At 37.0% G+C, this 15755-nt stretch overlaps 1 protein-coding gene across 1 annotated transcript in view; it reads left to right on the top strand.

Annotated features, from left to right (window-relative positions):
* Positions 1 to 15755, top strand: part of CDC16 (cell division cycle 16) — a 786728-nt gene that overhangs the window by 67606 nt on the left and 703367 nt on the right. Inside the window, exon 2 of the mRNA XM_044071112.1 lies at positions 8842 to 8896. Coding sequence (XP_043927047.1) covers positions 8842 to 8896 — 55 coding nt within the window. The remainder of the gene's footprint in view (positions 1 to 8841; positions 8897 to 15755) is intronic.

Here is a 15755-nt window from a genome sequence, read left to right as displayed (position 1 = left end):
TCATGCCTCACGAGTGGTCTCTGAAAGACTCTGTTGTGAGAGAAATTTTTCTCAAGTGGGGTCAGCCTTGCTGCGACCTTTTTGCTACTCCCCAAAACAGCAAGTGCAGAGATTTTTTCACCCTATTCCCTTTACCAGGCCAGCCCAGCAGAGGCGCTCTAGTCCAAGTTTGGCCCCGGGGACTTCTGTATGCATTTCCTCCCTTCCCACTAATCTCTCAAGTGATACAGAAAGCTATCGCTCAGAAGGCCTCGTTGATCCTCATTGCTCCTTACTGGCCTCGACAGGTTTGGTTCCCCTTTCTGCATCATTTTCTGTTGGAGCGACCTTGGCATCTGGACCTAGTTCCAGATCTTTTGATCCATCAGTCGGGTCAGTTTCATCGCTCCCTTCCCTCTCTGAACCTCACTGCTTGGTTCCTCCAATTCCAACCTTAGCCAGGCTTCCTCAAATATCTCACTCTGTTCGAGATATTTTGATAGCTTCCCATAAATCTTCCACTAGAAAGATTTATTTGAGTAAGTGGAAACGTTTCGCCTATTGGGCTCAAGGAAGGGACATAGATCCTTTCACTGCTTCCATCCAAATGGTCCTTGATTTTCTAGCTGAACTCTTCCATGCAGGTTCATCTCCTTCTACTCTTAAAGTTCAACTGGCAGCTATTTCTAATTTTCATGTGGGTATTTCAGAATCTGCCATAATGTCCCACAAGCTTTGCAAAGCCTTTATGAAAGGAGTTTTTCTGCTCAGACCTCCTATAAGAAATCCTCCTCCTCCTTGGGACCTAAATTTAGTTCTTAGTTCTTTGATTCTTCCCCCTTTCGAACCTGCAGTCTCCTGTTCTTTAAAATTGCTATCATGGAAGACTCTCTTTCTGGTAGCTATTACTTCAGCTAGAAGAGTTTCAGAACTTCATGCACTCAGCTGTCGACCTCCTTATCTGTTGTTCCATAAGGACAGGGTATCTTCTGAACCAACCGTCTTTTTGCCTAAGATAGCCTCGGCGTCTAACCTAAATCAAAGCATTGACCTCCTGTGTTTTTCCAGAATATTCCAATAGGTCTGAACAAAAATTACACTGGCTAGATGTTCATCGTCAGTTAAGGTACTATTTGGATAGAACCAAACAATTCAGAAAATCTGACCAGCTGTTTGTCTCCTATGCAGAAGGCAGAAAGGGACTTTCAGTTTCAAAGGTATCGTTATCTAGATGGCTAACATCTCTGATTTCCCTTGTTTATGAAATTAGACACCAAAAGCTGCCTAACAAACCTAAAGCCCATTCCACCAGAGCTTTGGCTACTTCTATAGCCTTCCAAGACAGACTGCCTATTGACACCATTTGTGTGGCGGCTACTTGGGCTACTCCTCACACTTTCATTTCTCATTATAAGTTGGATTTAGCTTCTAGGCATAGAGCTAACTTTGGTTCCACTGTTCTCAAGAGTCTGTTCCGTTAGGCCACCCGGGACAAGGTGCTAGGGACGCGGTCCCATCCAGCAAGAATGAAGGCGAGATAGACAACTTAACATATAGAAGTTATGTTCTTACCATAACGTTCCATGTTAGTTGTCTTCTTCTCGCCTTCTTTCTTCGTCCCCCTCCTTCCCCTGGCCTGGACAGACCTAGAGGAGTTTGATTGTGACCTCTCTTTCTACCACCTCTTTGCTATAGGTATATGCTCTGCTGTGCATATTTTCCTAGATCAGGCTTTAGGTCATCTTTCCTCTTCCCCTTGTTTATAGAGGTGGATTCTTTTTCCAGTTTTTCTGGTTATATTATTAGCTGGGCCTAGCTCACAAACGAGATCTGAGGTAATTCTCGCCTAGCATTGTGGGATATAAGGGGAGCCTCGAGCCGGTGGAACCAACTCTCGAGCTTTAGAGTGGCCGAGTCAGAGCCGAGGTCGGCTCCGAACCCATCCAGCAAGAAAGAAGGCGAGAAGAAGACAACTAACATGGAACGTTATGGTAAGAACATAACTTCTATTTAAATCCCTCTTGGCTTCATTATTATAAATGCTTCTGCTGACAATCTTACTGCATCACTCGCTTATTGTATTCCTGATCTGTTATAGTTTTTTCCTTGGAGCCTTGTATTTTTCATTGTATTGCACGTGTACTGTAATGTTGATCTTTGTTATTATCTGTACTTTGGAGATTTTCTCCCCGGGCCTCCGCTGAAAAAAGACTTTGACCCAGTCAGACTATCCCAGTCAACAAATGTCAAATAAATAAATAAATTAAAATAAATTCTGCCAAAGTATATTGCTTCACTGCATGGATGGACACAAGGGACTCCGTTACTCTGTAGATACGAACAGTAAAAGCTATAATAAAAGGTACTTTGCACAGAGGGCAAAAGCCATAATAAAAGGTAGTTCATTCTCTGTTTTTTTTCTAACAGTGTGAAAGCAAAAAGGTTACTAAACAATTCGGCTTCAAATGGTTTTCTAATTGCACTGACTTCTTTTATGACAAGTGTGGAAAAATACTGTAAGGATAATCTGAAGCCCTTTGTACCAAAGCTGGATAATGACACTTTTGAAGCTAATACTTGGTTGTCCTTAAAAATCTTTGCAGAGCAGTACAATTGGACGTATTCTGCAGGTCCACACCATTTACGACTACATATATTAAGAGAATGTTCTCTTTGGGCAGCCACATTGGAAGACTGAGTTGAAGATTCCCTTACTTTTTCTTGCAGCTGGAGGTATCTATAGTTAGATAAAAAATTTGAGTGCTTATGATAATTCTGGATCTGTGATTAGAGCTCCATGTGCAAGAATCATTTTGCCAAACTGTTCCTCTGCTTTCTGCTTTGTTATTAGGCCTCCCTTTTAGTTCTAGAACTGGAGTGTTCTGTGAGTGCAGTCCATTGTGTAGGCATAGGGTGAGGTTTAGCAACCCCTTAAGGTTTTGAGCATCAAATGGTCCTAATGTCTGAATTCAGTCTGCTGTGGTGCTGCAGCTGGAGCTGTTCCCAGATTTTTAGATTCAGAAACACCTCTGTAATTGCAAAAATGTTAATGGGTGTGTCATCCCATGGACTAGAATGGCCAGAATTATTTTCCCTTGTGAAATATTGTGAATTTGGTGAACCTGTAAACAGAAACAACAAAGTCGAAGAACAACCAAGATCCGAATGATACAATACTCCTTGAACAGTTTGAAGTAACCAATTTTAATTCTAGTGCCTCGGTGCCACACACCTTCATGGAATAAAAATTTATTTAAAAATACTACTTATACACATTTTACATCAAACAATAAAATTAATTAATCTAAGTACCCCTTAAAGCAAACTTCTCCAATTCAATTCTCCAGTAAATCCCTTGGGGACCAATGTGTTAAATTTCAAAATGTAAATACTTTCCTTACATGAACTTTTATCTCCATAAAAACATTTAATTTGTTCCAAAATACTTCCTTTTAGCAAAGAATAGTCACTGTTGTGTGTTTCCATAAAATGAGCAGCAATACTTTTTTCTTTCTTACCATTTTTGATGTCCCTAATATGTTCCATGAACCTTAATCGGAACATCCTTTTTGTCTCTCCCACATAGAACATATTTCAGGGGCAGCTTAAAATATAAACCACCCCCTTAGATTCACATGAAAACTTATCTTTAGGGTTAAAAGTGATATTATTAATACATTTAAAACTGTTAACAATCTGCGGACAAACCAGACATCTTCCACATTTATATGTACCTATTTGAACAGGACATCTGGGTACTGAACAATCTGGTATAACAAATAATCCACTAACCAATATATCACTTATACTTCTGCCTCTGACAAATGAACTAGAAAAATGTCTTGGTAGAATATTAGCCAGAAATTTATCATTTAATAAAAGTTTCCAGTAATGATTTAACATTTGAATTATTTCCTTGCTTTTAATATTATATGTGGATACAACATAAATCTGTTGTATTGGATCCTGTTGTATTCGATTCCTTTTTATGTAAGGAAAGTATTTACATTTTGAAATTTAACACATTGGTCCCTAAGGGACTTAATTGAGAATTTAATTGGAGAAGTTTGCTTTAAGGGGTAATTAGATTAATTAATTTTTATTGTTTAATTGATGTAAAATGTCTATACAAGTAGGATTTTTTAATTAATTTTTATTCCATGAAGGTGTGTGACACCGAGGCGCTAGAATTAAAATTGGTTACTTCAAACTGTTCAAGGAGTATTGTTTCATTCGGATATTGGTTGTTGTTCTAGTGTAATTTTGTGGTTGTGATATAGAAACAACAAAGTAGTCCATTTTGATAAGTCAGCAAGAGATGTATTATGTACTCAACTGAAATAAATAAATAAATAAATAAAACTGTATTGTATCAATGTCACCTGCATAGCTGTAGCATTCCTTATATCAAGCAGTTTTAATTAGTGCCTGTCATTTATAATTGTGTTGCTTTTAGTGTTTTTACAAACCGCTTTAAATGACCCTTCATGGTGGGATTTTGTTAGGGTAAGTTCCCTTAGGGCAACCATACAGGTATGTAAATTGCAGACTCTGCCCTCTCAGTTCCTGCAGCCGAAGTTCTACAAAAACATGGCTAGACTTAAAAAGAACCCATTTGGGGTGTTAGCATTATGTAGTTGTAGATGAACTAGTTTTTGAGTGCTCTGGTGAGGGGTGCTTGTTAACGTGTTCTTAATTAGATAACCTGTTGAGTTAGCCAGCCATATGGAGAGGAAACAAAACATTTATGCAGTGGGAAGTCTGTCCTTTGTTTGAGGTTGCAAAGAAAAAAAAATTGTACAGGGCTGGGTATGTAGGTGAAGATGTAATAAGTGAATTTGTAGTCTGTTCCTTGAAAAGAAGCCGTTGCTAAATGAATTTTCTACATGTAGATCTTGCAGAGAAAGTAAGATATGCTTTAGAGTAGTAGAAAGGCTGGCCGTCTCTGTGAAGGTAGTGGAAGGCCTCCACATAAGAAAAGTGGGTCCTGCAGATGAAAAACAAGATTACAGGTTACATTTGTAAATTAGACATTCAGCCTGCTTCCAAAGACTAGCAACACCTCGTGCCTCCCCAGCTAGAAAATCTACTATCCCAGGTAGCCATTCCAGAAAAAAAGAAAAGGAAAGGGAACTGGGCATAACTCAAGGCTGTTTCTAGACCCAAGAAAAGGAAGACGTTGGAGGCCTAGTTTGGAACTTTTTCAGACAGAACAATTCCCTAAAAGTCTCTGAATCCAAAATGCAGTACTTGCAGAGTGTTCTGCTGTTTCTCCTTGCATAGGCCTGAATGGTGACCTTGCAGATAAAACATGCCTGTCTATACATCATTATAGCCAAGGTGGTCCGGCAGTTCCTCAGATTCAAAGTAAGTGATTCCCAGTACCAGTTCACCTCCATATCCTATGGCTTGCCTGTTGCTTTCTGGTATTAACAGCATGTCTTCATTCATTAATTTCTTTTTGCAGGTTAAAGGGTATTCACTGGGAGAACTCACACTCATTCTATTTAAACGAGCTACTTCCACCCCATATATATTTTTTGTTATGGAAGACTGCCTTGCTAGTAGGCATATGCCAGAATTGCAGACCCTCATGTGCAAGGAGCCCTACTTTGTCTTCTGTATTCACAGAATCACATTCTGAACTAACCCATCTTTCATGTCTAAGGTGGGAACTGCTCGAATTGGGTTATTTATGTCCCTGTATCCTGTCCGTCTTCCTAAAATGGGGGGAGGGGTCCTTTCAAAGACTGATGAGATTCTAGCTAGGTAAAACAAAACACTATAGGAGATTGGACCAACTTATTAATATTTTTGGCAAAGGCAGGCAGGGAAGAAACAATCAATATGTAAACCATTGTAAGTGGTAAGTATACCTGAAGTTAGGTGAGAGCTCATTCTACTAAGGCCACAGCTGCCACCATCGCTTTCTTGTGAGGGATTACTTCTCAGATTACCTTAAATCAGGCTAGCATTCAGGCAGGAATCCAAAAAGTTGATAGTACAACAGTGAAAATACTTAAAAATCCACAGCTACAGTAATATAACTGTTCTTTTTGTACCGTTTATAGGCTATGTGAATTGCAGAAGCTGTTCATATATTGTATACACTATTTCTTAAAGTGTTATGTTGTGTTCTATGATTATCCTCTTGTATCTTTTAATCTAGAAGTAATATGTATAGCACACTGGCTTATTCTACTGCTAATTCACGTGCAGGGCTTTTGCCCTTCAGAGCTATTTTAGCCTTTATTAGTCTCTCTTGTTAGACCATTTGTCTCAGTTTGCTATTTCTTGGACATCAAAAAAAGACCAAAAGAGGGTACTTTAAACATTGTTTCTTAAAGCCTGTTCCCTCTTGAGACTATGACATTAGATAGTAGCTGTATGTCTGTAGAGGTATCCAGCTACAGAAACAAATCTGGCTATGTGACTGATAACCTGTCACTGGTTTCAGTCTCCTGAGAAATGATCATATTATATTATACAATCTACAGTCATGGAGAGTATGCATGTGCAAGTGTACTTTTACTTTGACAGATCTTTTAAGGAGGTTGATTTGAATGAATGAAGGAAAGATTTTTCTTGATCAAAAGGGCTATTTCCCTGGTTCTGCTATGGAGTATTTTTTATTCATTGTGATCTGTCCTTGGAAGCTCATTTTCTGAAGTGGCAGATTTTAACCAAATGTCCGATTGGATAAATGCTTCCTACTGGTTTCAGGAAGTAGCAGTGGTTGACAGCCTTGGGTGTAGTGAAAAATGGATTGCTGCCAGTTGCAAATTGTTTCCCAATGTGGATAGGATATGCCTGAGTTTATTTTCATTCAGAAAAGGCATTCCAGTGTGTGTCATTTCACTACTGTTTTTTATGGGAGGGCAAGCTTTGTATGTTTTTAAACATGTTTATTAACATCACACATTGTATAGTGACACAAGTACTTATTGGGTGATTTGTATTTTAATTTCTATACAGTATGTGTCACTGCAAGATTCTTGGAAAGTTAAATAGGTTTCTTGTAGTAGAGAACATGGACTTCACATGGAGTTTAATCCCACTGTGTCTTCTTCTTCTTCTTTCGGCTTTTTCTCGGTTAGGGGTCGCCAAAGCGAATCACCTGTCCGCTCATGATTGGCAGTGGAGCTTTACGGTGTCGAGTTGCCAGCCCAGCACCCAACCTTCCACAAAAGGCACACACATTCACTCCTAGGGCCAATTTAGAGTGTCCAATCCACCTACAGCATGTCTTTGGGATGTGGGAGGAAACCGGAGCACCCGGAGGAAACCCACGCAACCACAGGGAGGACATGCAGACTCCGCACAAAGGGCACCCCAGCTGAGGATCGAACCAGAGAACTTAATCCCACTGTGGCTACTTTGTCAAAAATGTACAAAACACAAGCAGGGACCTTAACAGAATGTTTATATATGGAATTGGTGCTATTGTCTTTGTGTATAGATGTAGCATATTTTTCTCTTTTCTTGTCCCCTAATACTGGAATGGCTTTACCCCTGCTGTTATTGGGACTATTTTCTACTCTTCTTCTGATCTTGTGTGAATGAGTAATGGAGGGATGGTGAGATAGGCCAGTATTCAAGACTTCATTATTAATACTTAAGAAGACTTCATTATTAATACTTAAGAGCTTGGCTGATGTTTCAGGAGTTTGCTGTATGCTAGGTATTCAATTACTTCCTAGTATTTTAGATTTAATTAATTTTCTTCTAGCCCAGTATTATAATATGTCATATTGTTGATACTTTTCTCGATAGCACACACTGCACTTGTAAAGCAACCACTGGATTAAACCCCTTATACAAAAGTGTAAGACAGTATACATAAGAGTTTTTTTTCTACTCATTTGAGGAATTTGCAGTAATTTATTACCTTTGTCAAGCAGAGCATTCAGAGTAATAATGCTGGCAAATTGGATAAATGCGATATGAGAAAACAGTTGATGTTGCTGCTGTATACCCAAGTGCTAATGCCCCTTGCCCAGTATGTAATTATCAAGGGTTTATTTTGACTGAAGTACAGAGATACATAGGCATGAATATACCACACTGTAGAGTCTCCAGGATATTTCAAGGTCATGAGAGCATGTCCTGTTATTAACATTGATTATCTGTTTACTCAGAGCTAGAAGTTCCAGATAAAAGCAGTAACATAGCAGAAATATACATTTCGCTATGGATTACAAATGCGAGTGTCATCACACACCTTGGTTAATGAAGGTTAGTAGCCAAGAAAGAGGAAGAAAAATGAATCCAGTCTGATTTAAGAGTAACAGAGAATGTTTATGTAGGAGTTTTACTTTGCAGAAAGAGTAGCTGTGGGACAGTCTGCTGTTTGAGAGGTATGCGATGTTGTTGCAGTTTGCCTCGTGCACTTTGTGCACAGTTGATTGGAGGAATAGTGCCAACAGTTTGACAGTGGAACTTGGGGTACCAAAAGTTGGAGAGAAGTACAGCTAAAAAGCTTTTCAGGAACTAGGTCTGAAGGATGGGGTGTAGAACATATGTTTTAACAGAGTGGATGGACTTCTGATTTGTTTCATACTTTTGTGGATATTTCCTTGTAAACTACTCTTCCAGTTCAGTTTGGGCAAATTTATTTTGGCCTAGCTTCAGTGCTGTTAAGTCAGATTCTGTAATGCTTGACTGTAGTTGCTACTGAAAACACTCAGCTTTCCACACTTCATTTTGTTAGGACGCTTTCTGTAGCAAAATGAGTTAATGCAGGATTTTTTGCAGTAATAGTATTGCCAAAAAGTACTTATTGGTTGTTTTGATAATGAATGGTAGGGGCAATGAATATGAATCTGGAGTATTTCTGGTAACATATTTTTATTTTGTTTACAGCACCAGTACCATAGTGCATTATTTTGGGCAGATAAGGTGGCTTCAATCTCACATGGTAAGTCCAAATTATTTTTATTTTTGCTCTGCAGTTAGCTTTAAAAATGTACAGATACATAGTTATATTTAAGTAATATAAGATGCTCTGAGAATAATATGCTGTAACCTTACTGAATTATAAGATGCCTAGACTTCACCTGGATGAATGGCCAATTTTCTTGTGTAAAAGCAAACCAGTCTGTTGTGATAAGGGGTGGTATTTTCTTGTGGATTTTGGCTGTAAATGCTTGCACTGCTGAACATTTTCGTTTTCAGAATGGTCACAGATTTTGATTTATTTTACTTGGTTATTTATTTATCTGTTTGTTTAATAACCAGGAAGATGAGCTAGTCCTGAGACCAATATCAGCTACTGCCTGGGCACAGGTCTTAATACAAAGGCCCATGTAGATACAGACAAATACAGATGAGTACAGCATATAGTGAACTGATCCTCTTAGAGAGACATACTTGCTGTAGAACCCATTTGACTAGTACAGAGATGCAATAACTTTGGTAAGTTACACGTAGAGGTTTAAGCTATAGATTAGTAGGTATATTTATAACAGCTCTGATGTGCAACAAATTACATAGAGAAAAAAGTGTAGGGAACATAAAAAGTTGTAAGACAACAGGTAAGAACAGTGTTCATCTGCTCAAGAAACAACTTCACCTGCTCAAGAAACAACTTTAAGTGCTGTTGCACATTTCATTCTGCCATATTGTTTTTGTGTGCGTGTGTGTGCGCGTGCGTGCGTGCTTGTGTTTGTGTGCGTGTGTGTGTGCGTGCGTGAAATATATTATAGCTGTTGGAAAACTTCTGTTACTGCCTGTGGTGGCTGCAGTATGTGATGCAGTGCCAGATGCAAGACCTGGTCATAGCAGTTGTCAAGGAAAGATGAATAACAAAGTTTGTCATGCATCTTTCTGATGTCAGAAAGTGCACAGCAAGCTTATTTTCTGCTGTTTTTTTTTTTTTGAGGGAGGATAATTGGCACACTTAACTGTGTTACATAGTTGTTGCATTTGGTTAGTGTAGATAAACAAATGTTTAGGGATCTTCTTAGAAATGATCACCAGTATGGAAACACTACATGTTGACATTAATTTACAATATTGGTATGTAGAATAATTCTTGTGACAGTTTGTAAAACATTAGTTGTACTTTAAACAACAAAAGGATTCACCGGAGGTGCAGCGTTCCACAATAAAATTGTGTAAAATTCAAACCAGTTCGAAAAAGGAACGCTGAAGCTTGCAGCACAAACGCAATGTCAACTCAAAATATAAAGTATGTAGGTAGCGTACACCAGCAACACGAGCAACACGAAATAGTATAAAACAGGAACTCCTTTATTCAGTAAGCGCTTTCACCCAGAGTGGGCTTCCTCAGACTGTACAAATGGGTAGAACAAGCACAGTCCTTATATACACATAACAATTAAATAATTAAGAATACAATTACTCAAATTAATGAGATTTGGCGTTCAAAACATATAGATACTAAAAATATAACTGCAATACATTAATTTATAGTAAGGTGTATATACATATTAAAAACTAGGTGTAGAAAAAACGCAATAGCATAATAAACTCTGTGAAACATTTTAAAAGACTAATAATAGTTCTAATCAACACTGGTATACTTGACAGTTCCCAGTATCTCCAGCAGATGGCATACTAGATAGGTGAAAAAGTCCCATATAGTGTCACTATCTAAAAAATTCCATAACAAATGTATGTTTGAATATATATACGAAAAATATTTTAAAAATGCTGCTCAAATGATAATGTATTATTTAAAAAACGAGGCTAATGGTACCTACAAAAACAAATAAAATACAGGTATTACAACAAATGTTATAACAAATGTTAAAACGATTAGAATGAATGCATTGTGGAGGCCTAAGTAAAGGACAAAAATATTATTACCTCTTTAAGGTTCCCTTAAGTTTTCTTTTCTTAAGAAAAGGATATAGACTGATCTTATCATTAAGGCCTTTGGGGCAATCTGCTCTACATCTAATAATCCATTTTGTTTCCATTTCTAAGGTAAGGGTTTCTAGATCACCACCCCTAGGACTAGTATTCACAGTTTGTATTACAAAAAAGCTAAACGTATGTAAAGGGCCTTTTATTTTCTGATGTTTCGCTAATGCATTCCTCTCATCCCCTGTTCTCATGCTATAACAGTGCTCTCTGATCCTTTCTCTAAGTTGTCTATTGGTTTTGCCAATATAGAAAGCTGTGCAGGAGGAGCACTGAGCTAGATATATAACATTTGTTGTCCTGCATGTGGTACCAGTTAAAAATGTAAACACTTTATCAGACAGAGGTAGTTTAAATTCAGTGTCAATGTTAATAAAGGTGCATTGATTGCAACTGCGACAGGGTGTAGTATTAGTAGAATGTACATAGTTCTCAATGTGTCTCTTATGACATAGCATCCTCCTTAAGTTTAGTTTATTTTTATAGCAAAACCTAGGACTTCCCCCAACTAGATCACTAATGGCTTCTTCTACCCCTAGAACATGCCAATGTTTCTCTATAATGTCTCTAATGTGAAAGACATCACTCGTGTAAAACATAGGTATATTAATATAGTTCACCTTGCATCCTGTTCTACTATCATTGTGTGCTAAGTCATTCACCCTTGGGCATGAAAAGTAAGGTCTAGCTCTGGTGTCCCTCATCACAGACACTTCTGTTGTAGTATTATCAATCTGCTCCATATTATAATTCCTATCTAATAGTCTACCTTTCAGCCCCACCAGCTCTTGATTGTAACCATCCTCAGTCGGGTTAAGCCTTGAGGCCCTCATTATTTGACCCTTAATCACATTATCGAAGATGTGTTTCGGGTGCATACTATTTCTATGTAACAGGGTATTCCTGAAGCATTCTTTCCTGTGTACCGAGGTGTTAACAATGCCACTAGGTAACCTCATAATATTCACATCCAAGTAAGAAATAAATGTTTTAGAATAATTCATAGAAAACTTTAAAAAGTCAGTCAATCTATTAATGTCTTTCTCAAATTGTAACAGGGACTGCTCACTGCCCTCAAATATCAGAAACAGGTCGTCCACAAATCTTTTGTAAAAAAGTACATGTTCTTTAAAATATTCAGATGGGAATAAACTTTCTTTCTCCCACTCAGCCATCACTATGTTGGCGTAGCTATTGGCACAAGAAGTGCCCATAGCTACGCCATCATTCTGTATGTATATATCATGTTCAAATATAAACATGTTGTTCTCTAAGATTATTTCTAAAAACAGAGTTAGTAACTCTATGAATTGAGTGTCCATCTCTGTATATTTCTTTAAATAATTCTGTACACTTTCTATTCCTATAATGTTTGGAATCACTGTAAAAAGACTTTTCACGTCAAGTGTTACCATAAAATATTCCATTCTCTCATCTAATGTGGATATAAATTCATACAGACTTAATAAAAAATGCTTACTATCTTTTAAAACAAAAGGATTCTCATTCACCACCTTTCTCAGATGATATTCAACAAATAATGAGAATGGTTCAGTTAACCAGCCACTTCCAGAGACTATCGGTCTCATAGGGGGGTTGTCAAGACCCTTATGAACTTTTGGTAATCCTTTAAGTGTAGGGATTAGGGGGTTATTTACCTTAAGAAATTTATAAAAATCTTTTTTTATTAGCCTGCTTCTGAACAAATCATCTATTGTGTCATACACTCTAAATATTTTCATCATTAGTTCATTAATATCTAGTTTAGTGTAGGACCCATCCGTGCTTAGTAACATATTCATATTATCAACGTAATGTTCATAATTCATTACCACAATTGGTCCTCCCTTGTCAGCTGGTGTAATAATTATATTTTTATCCATTTTCAGGTCCCATAATGCCTTCCTTTCTAAGTACCTGAAAATGGATAAAAATAGAGTGTCAGATAGATTTAAACCTGTTAGCACCTACATACCCCCTTTACATCCTGTATTGGAAACTTTTACCAAACTTGTTGAGAGTGATCTACACACATATTACTCCACAAGGGATATAGGAAGATATAAGAAATGTAACAGGAAGAAAAATCTCACGTATGGATAAAAATATAATTATTACACCAGCTGACAAGGGAGGACCAATTGTGGTAATGAATTATGAACATTACGTTGATAATATGAATATGTTACTAAGCACGGATGGGTCCTACACTAAACTAGATATTAATGAACTAATGATGAAAATATTTAGAGTGTATGACACAATAGATGATTTGTTCAGAAGCAGGCTAATAAAAAAAGATTTTTATAAAGTTCTTAAGGTAAATAACCCCCTAATCCCTACACTTAAAGGATTACCAAAAGTTCATAAGGGTCTTGACAACCACCCTATGAGACCGATAGTCTCTGGAAGTGGCTGGTTAACTGAACCATTCTCATTATTTGTTGAATATCATCTGAGAAAGGTGGTGAATGAGAATCATTTTGTTTTAAAAGATAGTAAGCATTTTTTATTAAGTCTGTATGACTTTATATCCACATTAGATGAGAGAATGGAATATTTTATGGTAACACTTGACGTGAAAAGTCTTTTTACAGTGATTCCAAACATTATAGGAATAGAAAGTGTACAGAATTATTTAAAGAAATATACAGAGATGGACACTCAATTCATAGAGTTACTAACTCTGTTTTTAGAAATAATCTTAGAGAACAACATGTTTATATTTGAACATGATATATACATACAGAATGATGGCATAGCTATGGGCACTTCTTGTGCCAATAGCTACGCCAACATAGTGATGGCTGAGTGGGAGAAAGAAAGTTTATTCCCATCTGAATATTTTAAAGAACATGTACTTTTTTACAAAAGATTTGTGGACGACCTGTTTCTGATATTTGAGGGCAGTGAGCAGTCCCTGTTACAATTTGAGAAAGACATTAATAGATTGACTGACTTTTTAAAGTTTTCTATGAATTATTCTAAAACATTTATTTCTTACTTGGATGTGAATATTATGAGGTTACCTAGTGGCATTGTTAACACCTCGTACACAGGAAAGAATGCTTCAGGAATACCCTGTTACATAGAAATAGTATGCACCAAACACATCTTCGATAATGTGATTAAGGGTCAAATAATGAGGGCCTCAAGGCTTAACCCGACTGAGGATGGTTACAATCAAGAGCTGGTGGGGCTGAAAGGTAGACTATTAGATAGGAATTATAATATGGAACAGATTGATAATACTACAACAGAAGTGTCTGTGATGAGGGACACCAGAGCTAGACCTTACTTTTCATGCCCAAGGGTGAATGACTTAGCACACAATGATAGTAGAACAGGATGCAAGGTGAACTATATTAATATACCTATGTTTTACACGAGTGATGTCTTTCACATTAGAGACATTATAGAGAAACATTGGCATGTTCTAGGGGTAGAAGAAGCCATTAGTGATCTAGTTGGGGGAAGTCCTAGGTTTTGCTATAAAAATAAACTAAACTTAAGGAGGATGCTATGTCATAAGAGACACATTGAGAACTATGTACATTCTACTAATACTACACCCTGTCGCAGTTGCAATCAATGCACCTTTATTAACATTGACACTGAATTTAAACTACCTCTGTCTGATAAAGTGTTTACATTTTTAACTGGTACCACATGCAGGACAACGAATGTTATATATCTAGCTCAGTGCTCCTCCTGCACAGCTTTCTGTATTGGCAAAACCAATAGACAACTTAGAGAAAGGATCAGAGAGCACTGTTATAGCATGAGAACAGGGGATGAGAGGAACGCATTAGCGAAACATCAGAAAATAAAAGGCCCTTTACATACGTTTAGCTTTTTTGTAATACAAACTGTGAATACTAGTCCTAGGGGTGGTGATCTAGAAACCCTTACTTTAGAAATGGAAACAAAATGGATTATTAGATGTAGAGCAGATTGCCCCCCAGGCCTTAATGATAAGATCAGTCTATATCCTTTTCTTAAGAAAAGAAAACTTAAGGGAACCTTAAAGAGGTAATAATATTTTTGTCCTTTACTTAGGCCTCCACAATGCATTCATTCTAATCGTTTTAACATTTGTTATAACATTTGTTGTAATACCTGTATTTTATTTGTTTTTGTAGGTACCATTAGCCTCGTTTTTTAAATAATACATTATCATTTGAGCAGCATTTTTAAAATATTTTTCGTATATATATTCAAACATACATTTGTTATGGAATTTTTTAGATAGTGACACTATATGGGACTTTTTCACCTATCTAGTATGCCATCTGCTGGAGATACTGGGAACTGTCAAGTATACCAGTGTTGATTAGAACTATTATTAGTCTTTTAAAATGTTTCACAGAGTTTATTATGCTATTGCGTTTTTTCTACACCTAGTTTTTAATATGTATATACACCTTACTATAAATTAATGTATTGCAGTTATATTTTTAGTATCTATATGTTTTGAACGCCAAATCTCATTAATTTGAGTAATTGTATTCTTAATTATTTAATTGTTATGTGTATATAAGGACTGTGCTTGTTCTACCCATTTGTACAGTCTGAGGAAGCCCACTCTGGGTGAAAGCGCTTACTGAATAAAGGAGTTCCTGTTTTATACTATTTCGTGTTGCTCGTGTTGCTGGTGTACGCTACCTACATACTTTATATTTTGAGTTGACATTGCGTTTGTGCTGCAAGCTTCAGCGTTCCTTTTTCGAACTGGTTTGAATTAGTTGTACTTTGTTCACAAATTACATATTTGCATATTTATAATTCAATATTTTTCTCATTCTTGCTTGTGTAAAGATGTGATGGAGCCATGCTTATTACTTTTATTATTAATTTTTCTAACCTAGATGATAATTAGACAGCCTCAT

This window comes from Protopterus annectens, chromosome 5.part0 (assembly GCF_019279795.1).
Source record: "Protopterus annectens isolate FY-2018-M chromosome 5.part0, PAN1.0, whole genome shotgun sequence".
Taxonomy (NCBI): Eukaryota; Metazoa; Chordata; order Ceratodontiformes; family Protopteridae; genus Protopterus; species Protopterus annectens.
Note: the sequence above shows the minus strand (reverse complement) of the source record. Positions and strands in the feature narration are given on the sequence as shown.